Here is a 13,422-nt window from a genome sequence, read left to right as displayed (position 1 = left end):
TAGGAAAGCAATTCACAAAATGTGCATGTGGGAGAGACCATCTCATGAGGGATTGTACTGGATACTTTTCTGATTGCTGTGTCAGTATTCCTGACAAGAAGCAACTGAAAGGAAGAAGGGACACAGTTCGCTGTGGCAGGGGAGGTGTGGCAGCACAAGGTGGGTGGTCACATTGCATTTATAGTCAGGAGGCAGATGGAAGCAAGAAAGGGCGAAAGCTCTCTGGCTCCCTTTTGTACAGTCCGGAACCCAAGCCAACAGGATGACACCGCCCACAGTCAGTGTTCTCTTCTCTCTTCAAACCTGTCTGGAAACATTCTCAAAGACACAACAGTGATAGGTTTCCATGGTGATTCTAAATCTTGTTAGAGTGACCATGAAGATTAAACATCACCAGGGTAATTAGTTTTCCAATAGCTGTCTTGAACCAGCAAAGAAGGGCAGTTCAATGATTTAGAGCCCATTGTTGACATTGTGGTTCATTCCTCATTGTAGACAGTGTATGGATTTGAGCAAACATGTAATGGCATGTGTCTGCTATCATAGCAAAATAGAGAGTTATTCCACTGCTCTATAGCTATTTCTAGCACTGAGCAAGCGAACGGACTAGGAAGTCCTGTGATCAGACATCTGCTTATTCCACATGTTAACACATGGAATAAAGGTATGAAGAAACCCAGTATATGTTCTACATAGAGATGTGAGTGCAAGAAAAGCTAATTGCACCCTGGTGAAGCAACAACCACCAAAGAATATCCAGAGGCAACCCTGGCAGTGAGGGGCCACAGTAAGGAAGAGAGGGAGGGTGGGGCAGGGAGTGGGGGGGAGGGAGGTTAGGCTCTCATAGGAGGCAGTGTGTCTGGAGGCTTCAGAAGCCCAAAGCTTACTTGGTGAACAACAGGAAGAAGGAAAGAGTAGATCAGAGGCACTTGAGTGGGCAAACTTGTTTCTTGTTGCTGGAGTGTGGCTGGTGAGACATGAGGGGCTCAAATGAGAGGCATGGCCACCCCTGGAGGTCCTTTCTCTTCTGCTGAGAGCCAGGATTCTCTGCTGCAGAGCATGAGAGGGAAATGACACCTCAGCTGCCAAGTGAACTGAATCAAGAGGACTTGGACCTGGCGGTGACAGGATATTTTGCTCCGTGGGTCAGAGATTCCTCATCTGTTAAGTGGTTAATAACAGTAGCTACCACATGAAGTTGCCATGACAACTAAATTTAATGGGGGTAGTATTTGAGAGTCATTTACCTCACTGCCTGGTGCCCAGAAAAGCTTCATAAATGGCTGCTCTTGGTATTATGAGGCGCAGAATGTTATTCCAAGGAGCTCCTGTGAAGAGAGAAGCAAAGAAGATCTGTCAGAATCAGATTATCTGATGGGCATGAACTTGGGATAAATAACATTAAATGGTATTTCTACCATCTAATTTCTATGCTTAGGTCCAGAGAATCGATGCCAGCTGCCTCAGGGAACAAACCCTGAAATCTGAATGACTTAACATAAAGGGTCTAATTTCTCACCCACTGTCTGGAGCAGGCTTCAGCACCTATCTCCTAGGGCTGTTCCAGTGGGTGACTAGTGATCTTAGGCTTTTCTTAGCTAGAGTGCATGAGATCCATGGCTTCCAAGATCACTGAGAAAGAAGAAAGGACATCCAGGCCCCTAACTGCTTTATCACCCCCAGATGTGGCTCTTTTCAATGTCGGTGACTTCTCTATGGCCAACACTTGTCCATGTTTCCAAACACCAGAAGAACCTGGAAGGAGACTGGGAGATAAAGAGGAGACTCTGGCTCTCTGTCATCATCTGATAGTCTCTGGAACAAGCTGCATCTGTCTGAGAGTTCCTTTACCTTTGGCCAGAGCTGAGAGACACTGGGCACATTCTCCAGATTGCATGAAAGCACCCTTCCCTTTTGGTTTTGACAATAACCCGGAGCACATTACTGTAAGCTACACGAGGCTGCAGGTTTTCTTTAAGTCTATTCCCCACCCCCCACCCCCAATAACTCTTAAGAGGTGTTTTCTACAGCTTGGAGAATTATCTATACTGTTGTCACGTTTCTCATTTGAATGTGTAAATTCATTGAGTATATCAAGCAAAAGAATAATCAGCTGATAGAGAGATACAGCAGGTACGTAGCAATCATTGTTAAATCAGGCACTGGCAGCATACAGCAGAGTTGATGGGCTAGCCCAACCTTGAGAGAACAAAAGTACAACTTCATTAAACCAGGCAGTCAACCAGGAAAGCCCCGCTGAGACCACCAGCTGGGGTTCCCTGTGGAGAGTTCCAGGGAGAAGAGAGATCTGGTGAGGATTTTAAGAATACTTAAGTGCAAAGGTGCAGATGTGGAGTTGGGCACGCTTACAATCATCCAGCAGAAATGACTGGGGAAGTTGAGGCGGTCAGCAGGAGTTTCTGATAAAACGATTTCATCACGCATGAGCACTGCATGGCTGAACTCCTGGCTTCCATTCTTTCTCCAGAGATTTTTTTTTTTATATATATCACGGGACAAACAATAGTAATCTCTGTTGGAAAGGGCTGACCTTCTAGCTCTTCCCAAGGATACAGTGACTTTATTCAGGCTGTTTAGCTCATCCGTTCTCTGCCTGTCACACAGTGAAGGAGGCCAGCTCATCTCTGGACAAGGTGGAGGACAGTTTGAAACAAACGTGCTTGGGTCTGAAGTGAGGAGGAAGATGAGGAGGAGGAGGAGGACTCTTTACAGACCCAGCCTCCAGTGAGCGCAAATAGCAAGTGATAATTTAGCAATATAATATACTTTACAAGAAGGTGATTCCAAGCTTTCTGGGTTTGGAAAATTTAAGTCTATTAAATGATAAAGTGGAGATGCCTTTCATAGTATCTCCCAAAGGCTATGGAAACCCTGGTTTCCATAAGATAGGTAGCCAAAGTAAGCACTTTGGTTAAAAAGGCTCTGGACACCCCAAATCTTTCTTTTGTGAATAAGAGGAGTATTTTATGTCGGAGATATAGATCAGCTTTCTCTCCTTTCATTCTCTGGTTTTATTGAAAAGTACATCGTTTATAAAAAAGATTTTCTGCTCATATTTGAAATGCCAGAAATAGCAAAATGTTGAAAATGTCAGCCATCCTTAACCTTACCTTGGCCAGAGGAGAGAAAATACTTATATGGCTGTTAACATTGTTGATTCCACCCATTCATTTATTTACATATTTTAGGTTTAATATTTTTGAAACAGAGTCTCTCTATGTAACCCTCTCTATGTAGCCCTGGCTATCCTGGAACTCACTCTGTAGACAGGCTGGCCTGAACTCACAGAGATCCATCTGCCTGTGCCTCCCAAGTGCTGGGATTAAAGGTGTGTGCTGTCATTCTCAGCCTGGGTTTGATTTTTTTAAAGGAAAACTTTAAGGTTCGCAGAGTGGTAGGTACAGTGCTTCCTCACATGTCCTCTGCCTCACAGAGACATGGCCTCCCCCACCATCAACATCTTCCCCTCCCCAAGTGGTGCGCTCAGTATGGCTGATGAACTTACAGCAACTACAAACAGCAACTGGAGCCCATGGCTCGATAACAGTGCCGGGCAGTCATTTGATGCATTTGATGTTTGTTTTTACAAATATGTGGAGTCCCACATTGATGTCGATGTTTTTCTTGATCTCCCTCTACTGTATATACAGATGAAGGGTCTCTTTGATTACTCCAGAACCCGCTGATTAGGCTAGTCTAACTAGCAGCTTGCTCTAGGAATCCCCTATCTCTGCCTACCATACATTTCGATTGTAAGTGGTACACCACATCTATCTGGCATTTGTGTGGTTGCTGGAGATCTAAACTCCTGCCTTCTTTATGCATAGCACACACTATATCCACTGAGCATTCCCCCTGGCTCTGATGTAGGACATCTTATGGGCTTGGATAACTATATAGCAACATCATACTGTCTTGAAAACACTCCATCACTAAGTGTGTAAATAGACTAACAAATCTCACACAAGAAATCTGCCTTTTCCTTAAAACAAACAAACAAACAAACAAACAAACAAAAACCCCACAAAAAACCAAACAAAAGAAAACAACAACAACAACCTATCACCTTTTCACATGATACCTTATTAATTCCTCAAGAATGGGTGTTGCAGAGCGAAAGAGCTCCACTTTAACCCAGAGTGGTCTCATCTGTCTTTTGTTGTAGGGCTCTGGTTTTGAAGGGAGACATTCCTGTCTTGGTCTACCCCACCTCTAGGGGCAATTCAATCCAACCCAAAAATGAATGGTACAGAAGTCACCTCCAGACCCTGAGGTGACACAGCAACCTGCTATCAGAAGCAAGTGCCAGGTAAACCCCTCACCTGGGCCTCAGCTGCCTTTGATCTGCCCACATCCCCACACATCAGATGTCTCTCAGAAACCACATGTGTCTCTCCACCATCTGTAATGAAGGCAGTGCAGGCATGAGGAATTCCTGATTCATCCAGCAATGGAGCCCTCAGGGGGCGATAAGAAAAGATCATTGTTACCTGTTCTCTACCTGGGGACGAGGAGACCTGGCCCAAGAGAACAGAGATGTCTCTGTGCCTTGGTTTTCAGGAAAAGGTGACTGCAGAGGTTACTTTTGTAAGCCAACATTCCATAAGGATTATCCGCTATTAACAGCTTTCTTAATTTTCCTGTTCTTAATGGCTAGCATCAATAAACTCTTGTTCTTGGTGTGAGGAAAACACGGGTTAAAAATTGAGTGGATGGGACTGAAATAATATATTGCTAAAAGCACAGCCTGGAGTTTCTTAAGGGCCTGTTGACCCCACCCCTAACCCCGGCAGCACAGAGAGCCCACTTCTTCCCCATGGGGACACCTCAGGTTCCTCTATCTGTTCATCTCTTCCTGGCGCCGCCATCTTCGCCACTCCCAATACCCACATCACACTGTTCAATGTGGGCAAACGGCTTAGCTGTTATTATGCCCTCTGACGGGCTCACTGGAAGCCATGTCAGTGGCCCCCAGGGACTGCCCCAAGGGGAAACTAAGCTCCAATGTAAGGAAGAGCCCTGTCTGAGGCACTTGTGTCTTTCAAAGTCATCCCCAATATATATATACCAAGGCTTGCTCTGGATGCGGGGGGTTCGGGAGAGAAGAGTTAATCTGCCCTAGGCTGTCAATCATATGGGAAATTTCTGGAGCAGAGCCAACCTAGACGTCTCCCCTAGGCCCCTACAAGCCAGACCCACTGGAATTTTCTACTGAAGATCTTGGTAGTGATGACCTACATAATTGGAGGGAAGCCTATGGAGATAAGGTTGTGAAATTATTATAATGCAGGAGATGAGCACAGGAAATTTGGGGTTCTGGGCCATTTTATAGAAGGTTCGTGGACAGGTGAAGTGGAAGAGACAGAAATCTTTGCAAGTGAACGGTAATTTCCTAAATGAAGGACCCAAGAGATCGTCCCCCCACTCCACCCCAATGACCCAAAAGGGGTTTCCAACATACAAATTAGCTGACTCCATCCTACCAGCCCAAGCAGGACTATTTAAGGGGCGAGCTGCGCCAGGAGTGCAGCTGTATCCGTGCCCCAGGCCTGCCTGCTGCCCGTCCTGCCAGTCCTTGCCCTCTGCCAGCCATGAGCCGCCAGTTGACCCTCTATCCCGGAGCTGAGCGCCTGGGCTTCAGTGGCTGCTCTGCGGTCATCTCAGGCCGGCTCAGTGGCAGTCACGCCTCGGTCCGAGCTGGAGTCAAGGGAGCAGCATTCGGCAGCAGAAGCCTGTTCTGTGTTGGGGGAGGCCGGCGGCTGGCGTTGAGCTCTGCAGGGCGAAGCGGCGGCTTCACGCTGGGCCACGGAGGGGCGAGCGGTGGGCGGCCTGGGGGCTTCGTGGGCACCGTCTTCGGCAGCGCCGGACTAGGGCCCACATGCCCATCAGTGTGCCCTCCCGGCGGCATCCCCCAGGTCGTCGTCAACAAGAGCCTTCTGGCCCCACTCAATGTGGAGCTGGACCCGGAGATCCAGAAGGTGCGGGCACAAGAGCGGGAGCAGATCAAGGCTCTGAACAACAAGTTTGCCTCCTTCATCGACAAGGTGGGTCCCTCTGCATCTGTTAGTCCTGTGTTGGTTGTGCCACATGGTACAGAGTTCCTGCTTGGTACATTCACCCAGTGAAGGGGAACCCTATCCTTCCTTCCATGTGGGACAAGACTTCAGAAAGAATGGGAGGCATGTAGCATGAGTCCTAAGAGGATGTCCAGTGTTAGACAAGAAGATAAAGACCCATATCCAGAACAGGTGCACTAGAGGGATAACAGCCAGGGGATGTCAAAGCAAAAGGAGGGGAGGCAGATTTTCAGAAGAGGGGAGAGAAAAGAGCCAGAAATTTCAAGTCAGCATTTGCAGGGGAAGGCATACCAAGGTGTTCAGCATGGATGGGGTTGCTGGAAAGGTGTCTTTGGAGGCTCAGTGGCAGGGACCCCAGTGATGGGAAAGAGACTAGAAATGGTTTTCTCTCGCCCAGACACTCACAGCATAAGAGATCTTGACCGTGAGGGTGCTAGGGACATAATAGCAATGGCCAGCATCGATGAAGACATTACTGCATTTCTGCGATGCCTGGAAACTCTTATCAACTCAAGACTTCCAATTCTGTTTTCCTGGCATTTATGCAAAGGAATTAGGCCTGGAATGATGAAGCACAAGTCCACGTTGATAGAGGAATTGATGTAGTTTCTCCACCTAACTCTCCTCTACTTGAGTATGTTTCCTTCTATCTCCATGCTCAGAGACGGGTAGGACAGGGAGGCTGGTGAGCAGAGAGGACCAGACATGGGAGGAACCCTGAAGTATGTGAGATCTGACTTGGAACAAACCAAGACATCTAAGCATCTAAGCTCTGAGAGAAAGGGACCATTGTCCTGCCAGAGGGCCCAGTTTTTCTCCTCTACTCCCCAATTCCCAGCATCTTTAGCAAGAGAAACTGACCTAGTTGTGTGGCAAGTCACCAGGCAGGTGACACCGTTAGTTAAACTTCATGGGATATGGTGGGCCATGGCCACCTTTGGGTTCTAGGTCCGCTTCTTGGAGCAACAGAACCAGGTACTGGAGACCAAGTGGGAGCTGCTGCAGCAGCTGGACCTGAACAACTCCAAGAGGAGCCTGGAGCCCGTGCATGAGAGTTACATCAGCAACCTGCAGAAGCAGCTGGAGATCCTGTCTGGGGATAGGGTGAGGCTGGACTCAGAGCTGAGGAACATGAGGGAAGTGGTGGAGGACTGCAAGAAGAGGTAAGTGGGAGGCAGAGACTGTGTCGCTGGACAGTGACCCCAGAGGGTTCCCCATGGACAGGCTGCCTTAGTTCCTTTGTCGAGACCATTGGTATTTCTTTTATGTCTCACAGAAGAGACGCCTAGATAGAAAGATGGTAGATCTACCCAGAATGCTCCTCCTAATGTCTAGGGAATCCGTTCAATGTCTAGCCCTGGAGACAGGAGACTGGGGCACAGAGCATTGACTGAAACTCGTCTGTGTAGTCCAAATGGCTTTGTGGTTCCCCTAAGTAAGGTTTCTATGGCAGTTCCCCCAAGGAGAGACACCCCAGCAACCCTGGTACAAAATCTAAAACTAAGCTAATTAAAATTTGGAATGTAGTTTGTCTTGAAGTGTACACACTCTGTGGAAGTATCTCCACAGAGTGCCAAGTTTATAGGGACAGGCATGCCAGCTGCCATGATTCCAAGGGGTAGAGATGGTCAGAGCTGGCATAGTTCTCTTGTTCCACGTTCAAAAGGTCAGCATCCCCTATTCAAAAGGTCTACAGCCCCCCCTCAGCCAGAAGCCTGGCCTGAGCTCTGCACAGAGACCCTAACAGAGCTGGTCATAGCCCTGACCACGGAGAGACTAGAGAAACAGGCTTTTATAAAGCACTTTCAAACAGTTGCAATGAGTGCAGGATAGCTGAGATCAATGGAGCTCACATGGGACCAGGCGAGTAGGCTCTGCCGAAGAGGGACAGAGGGTCAGGGTAGAGGCTGCGCTGTCTCTGGGCCTCCCACGGGTAAAGATCTAGAGTTCCTGAACTGCTACTTCCTGAGTGGCTTTAGGTGAGCCTCTCAGGCCTCTGGAACTGCAGCATTAGTACAGTACATGTAACATCAAACGCAGATGGCTGTCTCAACACTTGAATGAGCTTCTGAGAGGAAAATGGCAAACAGCAGTGTACTGGAAGCTCTTAAAAGCTCAAAGTTCAGCACAGGACATGTGTACCTGTCTGATGCCAAGTCCCGAATGTTAATTTCAGCTTCACCATTAGCTAGCTTTGCAACCTTGGGCAAGCACACTTCCTCCATCCCCATACAAAATCAGGATAACAGAATAAACCTTATAGAATAATATTAAAGACTTTATTGGTGGTGTTGTGGAGTTGGACATAGTGGCACACACCTTTAATCCCAGCACTGGGAAGGCAGAGGTGTGAGATTTTCTGGTTTACATAGTGAGTTCAAGGACAGCTAGGAGTGCATAGAGAGACCCTGTTTAAGAAAGAGAGAAAGAAAAGAAAAAGAAAGGAGAGATGATACAGGAAATAAACTAGATGATGAAACATTTAGCATGCTGTTTGGCAGACAGCAATGAAAAAAAAACAAATGTTACTTGGATTTATTATGACTAAAGTTACTAGCTGAAAAACCATTTGTAACTATTGCCTTTGCTCTGACAGTCTTCTTGATCAAACATTTCCTATGTGTTTTATGAATTAGATATAAAGTACTAAATCTAGAAAGCCCTAAAATCTCATCAGTCTGGGACAAGTAATGCATGCCTTAATTTTTGTCGTGAGACAGCAGCTATTACGTGTCTGCACGATGATGCAATGAGTAAGAGTAACATTTTATCATACAATGCCATCTGAAAGCTCTTAGTTACCTGCCACACTACACACAGAATGTGGCTGATAACTCACACGAAGCTGTTTGCATGCATCCAACTTCGTTAGAAAAACAGGACAACCTTAGGAAACCTCCCATGCATGTTTATTTATTGGTTTGTTTGTTTGTTTTTGTTTTTTTCGAGACAGGGTTTCTCTGTGTAGCCCTGGCTGTCCTGGTTTGTTTGTTTTACTTATAGTAGGGATCGAACCTAACGCTCCTTACATGCTAGGCAAGTGATCTACCACTGGGCTACAGCATCAGCCCCCAGTTACCTTTTGGAGAACTCCCTTTTCTAACTCACATGGATTTTGTTCGGTTCATACTTTCTGGGTGGAGGGGCTGCCAGTGATGTACTTAGCGATACTTGAGGATCTGCAAAGAGTTGTATATTTAACAGCATAGAAGGAACTATTTTCTAGCATTAGAGCCCCCTTTAGTTGCAGTAAAATACTTATAACAAAATGTTTTCATTTTGAACTCTTTAAATAAAAAAGTTAACAGTATTTTTTCCTAGTCTACAATGTATCTGATAACATGTTTCCTAATCTACAATGTATCTGATAACATGAAAAAATACCCCAGTGCCATCCAAACATGAAGACCTTGCTTCGTTTGAAATGGAAGTCTGAGACCAGCATAAATAGTTTCAGAGTTAGAGCCTCTGCTTGGTGCCTTGGGCCGCTGTCACATCAGTGGAGTTGGGGGAGGGTGGACCTTTTTGCTATGACATGGAGGAGACCGCTTGTGAAAGGGAAGAGAGGTGAATCCTGCATGTCCCCACCATGGTGATGTCTCAGGCAAATTACATCAGAGCAGACTGTGTATGGATTAAGGAGCTAGGAAAAAAATACTGCTTGAACCAGTGCTCCTCCTTGGGGAGGCCATGTGCCCCGGTGGTTAACACTCTGCAGCTGTGATGCAGAAGCAATGGTGTACACATGGTGGACCTCTGCAGGACTCAACTGGCCCAATGGCAAGGCTGCTTTCTCTCACAGGTACGAGGTGGAGATTAACAGACGCACGGCTGCCGAGAATGAGTTCGTGGTGCTGAAGAAGGTGAGGGTGGGCGCAGTTGGGGTAGGAGGAAGGTTTGAGTGTTTCTAACCACCTGTGACAGTGAGGTTCGTAGGGTAGGGACCCTCGGGCAATTCAGTTCCTTGGAATTCCAACATCTCAGCTCCTTCTGCTCAGTCGCTCCTCTGGAGTGCATGGTGGCTTTTGAACCGGCAAACTTAGCATTCAGCTTACATCCAAGGTATTTGGCTGCATTTCTGGAGTGGGCACTGAACTCGAGTTTCTGCCTAGGGACTGGGCTATTCTTGAAGCATGAAGTGAAGGGAACGAGGAGTTAAATAACCTCCACTCCGAGTGGCAAGGAGGGCAGGGTGGGCAGGTTAGGGAGGGCAGCCTGACCGTCACATGTGCCCCAGGATGTGGACGCAGCTTACATGAACAAGGTGGAGCTCCAGGCCAAGGTGGACTCCTTGACAGATGACATCAAATTCTTCAAGGTTCTCTTTGAAGGGGTAAGCTGTTTACTGACCTCTCTCAGGTCACTGCTCCTAAGGTTTGGGAGGAAAAAGCCTTTTGTTCTGGTGCAGCTAAGGTTCACTGAGGTCATACTAAGGGCTGGGCATGGAGCCAGACTTTGAAGAGACCACCATAGTGTTTGTCCTCCAGGCTTGGCATGGGAAACCCCATGGGAAGTTGCTTGGGAGGGGGCAGAGGAAGGCATGTGAACCCCACCTGGGCTTTCGGGGACTGTCTCTGACGAGAGAAGGTCGAGGAAGGGAAAGGTAGCAGGAGACTTCATTGAGGCATTTGAGTGCCACCTGGAGTCTTGACATGACTGGCATTGCTGGCTCTGGAGAGGGGTGGGAGGGACCTGAGTACAGTAGAGAGCAAACAAAGTGCCATTGCTTGGGATGAGGTCAAGGAAGCCAGCCTCACCCTCAGCTGTGGAAGGGTCAGGAGAAGTAGTGTCCTCATGGCACCCCTAACAGACTCCCCTCCCGCACTGGCCACCAGGAGATTGCTCAGATGCAGTCCCACATCAGCGACACATCCGTCATTCTGTCCATGGACAATAACCGGCAGCTGGACCTGGATAGCATCCTCGCTGAGGTTCGAGCCCAGTACGAGGAGATTGCTGTGAAGAGCAAGGCAGAGACGGAGAACATGTACCAGTGTAAGGTGAGCCTGGTGCACAGTGGGTAGAGAGCTGTGGGCTCAGCTTTTGTGTTCTCAGAGTGGGCTTGTGCACGTGCGTGTGTGCTTGTGTATGTGCACACGTGGGCCTGAACGTATGTATGGACTTAGTTGAGATTCTTTTCGTTTTGGAATTGAACCTTGTAGAAATGCTTCCCTGTGGTCTAGGGAGCTCAGTCAGTCTTAGCAAAACTGATGGACAAATGTGGGTTTAGCCTTTCACTCACCATGGCTCTGAGTGACAGATGAGGCCATGCCTGCTACAACCCTCATAAGCCTGTGAGGGATCCACACACCCCAGCTTTATTTCTTTGGTGAAACAAGGATAGAAAATGGACTCCGCCAGGCCCGTCGTGTTTAAGAACCCAAGGGCCCTGCTGAGCTAGAGCAGGACCTTGCTCTGTAGACGGAATTGTTGCTTTTCCAGTTCCTTCCATTGCCCCCTCACATCCCTCTCTCCTTGGCTAGTGTTTATACTTTCCTAACATGGAGACCACAGGCATAGATCACTGTCCTCCATACTGAGCAGCCCTCCCCATGCTGAGTGCTCAAATCGGGTAAGCCCTTAACCACCTTGTACTTCTCTTCTGATCTGACCACAGATCCAGGAGCTGCAGGCCACTGCAGGCCAACATGGGGATGACCTCAAACACACCAAGTCTGAGATCACAGAGATCAACAGGCTGATCCAGAGGATCCACTCAGAGATAGGAAACATGAAGAAGCAGGTGAGTCCTGTGCAGTGAGACAGTGCGTGGGTCCTGTGCAGTGAGGCAGTGCATGGGCCCTGTGCAGTGAGGCAGTGAGTGGATCCTGTGCAGTGAGGCAGTGAATGGGTCCTATGCAGTGAGGCAGTGAGTGGATCCTGTGCAGTGAGGCAGTGAGTGAGTCCTGTGCAGTGAGGCAGTGCGTGGGTTTACTCAGCACCAATCTGGGTGGGACTGTCCTCATTAGGTGGGATGAACCGGCTGTGATTTGCTTGTCCAAAATTCTATGCATGTCGACAGACCTGGGGGCTGCTTATCAGAGGAGGAGAGGACAGTTGAGAAAAACCCTAGAAATCTTTTTGGTGTCAAAATCAGTTGTTGCTTCTTCACTGTGGAGCAAACTTCCATAGAAAGGGGGCATCGATTCCCAAAATAGGCTGGAATTTAGAACCCTCCAAAGCCTTAGTTGAATGGCCAAAACACACTTAAACTAAAAGACTGAAGAAACTCATAGATTCCTTCCATGTGCAAACACACTAACCTAACAACTGATGGATTGCAAGATTCTTGACTGAAGGTGTTTGCCAACTACAAAGCCTGTTAGCCATGAAAATGCATCTTTAAGGCCTGTTCTTGCCCTGAGTATGATTCTCTGCCAGATGGGTAGACAGACTGAAGGCATAGTGGAATTATTAGACAGATATTTTACTAGGATGAACTTATTAGCTACCATATCCCCCTCAGATTTAGAGGGCACCCTGGAGACCTCCTATGATATATAGACCTCTAGCCACAGGGAGGCTTTCACCCCTGGTTGTCTTTAGAACCCAATAGCCGATGGTTTCTAATTGAGTGGGGCAAGGCCAGGGGCACAAACCCAGGTATCCCATCTCCTCTATGCCCTTCTTCTCTCTTCTCTCAGGTGAAGATGTCTACCTTTGGAGGCTGAGGATGAGCAGGGGTGGTGGTGGTGGAGAAGGGGATGAGGTGGATAGTGCCTAGAGTCAGGGAAAGAATAGACTCACCTCCAGTTCTGTCCAAGCTGGACCATCCAGTGGATCCTGAAGCCTTTGTCAGCATCAGGGGAGGAGGGCTGAGCAAGATTTCAGACCCAAAGTGACAAGTCTGCTGTTTCCCAGTGCTCCAACCTGGAGACGGCCATTGCTGATGCTGAACAGAGAGGTGACTGTGCTCTCAAGGATGCCCGGGCCAAGCTGGACCAGCTGGAGGGAGCCCTGCAGCAGGCCAAGGAGGAGCTGGCCCGGATGCTGCGTGAGCACCAGGAGCTCATGAATGTCAAGCTTGCCCTGGACATGGAGATCGCCACCTACAGGAAGCTGCTGGAGAGCGAGGAGAGCCGGTGAGGAGCAAGGCCTTTGCCCGGGGTGGTGTTTGCTTTAAGAGGAAGACAGTTTGGCTCTGTTTAGGCTCCACTGAAGTGAAATCACATGGCAAGTGTGCTTGCCTTGTGGTAGGGAAGACATAAATTGGACAGTAGAACAGGCCAAGTTGTAAAATCCCTAAAAGGCCACCCAAGAAAGCAAAGCATCAATGCCACCCATATTAGAGAGTGTCCCCTGGCTCTCCTCATGGTTCTTGGAT

General features: G+C 48.1%; 1 protein-coding gene across 2 annotated transcripts in view; it reads left to right on the top strand.

The window, feature by feature from the left end:
- The first annotated feature begins 5,555 nt into the window (after positions 1 to 5,555).
- Positions 5,556 to 13,422, top strand: part of LOC110311080 (keratin, type II cytoskeletal 72) — a 9,841-nt gene continuing 1,974 nt past the window's right edge. The window contains exons 1-7 of one of the 2 annotated variants that reach the window (XM_021184319.2): positions 5,556 to 6,065; positions 7,047 to 7,261; positions 9,901 to 9,961; positions 10,336 to 10,431; positions 10,934 to 11,098; positions 11,716 to 11,841; positions 12,960 to 13,180. In XM_021184319.2, coding sequence (XP_021039978.1) covers positions 5,613 to 6,065; positions 7,047 to 7,261; positions 9,901 to 9,961; positions 10,336 to 10,431; positions 10,934 to 11,098; positions 11,716 to 11,841; positions 12,960 to 13,180 — 1,337 coding nt within the window. In that variant the 5' untranslated portion in view covers positions 5,556 to 5,612. The remainder of the gene's footprint in view (positions 6,066 to 7,046; positions 7,262 to 9,900; positions 9,962 to 10,335; positions 10,432 to 10,933; positions 11,099 to 11,715; positions 11,842 to 12,959; positions 13,181 to 13,422) is intronic. The other variant, XM_021184320.1, reaches the window with a different exon arrangement.

This window comes from Mus caroli, chromosome 15 (genome assembly GCF_900094665.2).
Source record: "Mus caroli chromosome 15, CAROLI_EIJ_v1.1, whole genome shotgun sequence".
NCBI lineage: Eukaryota > Metazoa > Chordata > Mammalia > Rodentia > Muridae > Mus > Mus caroli.
Note: the sequence above shows the minus strand (reverse complement) of the source record. Positions and strands in the feature narration are given on the sequence as shown.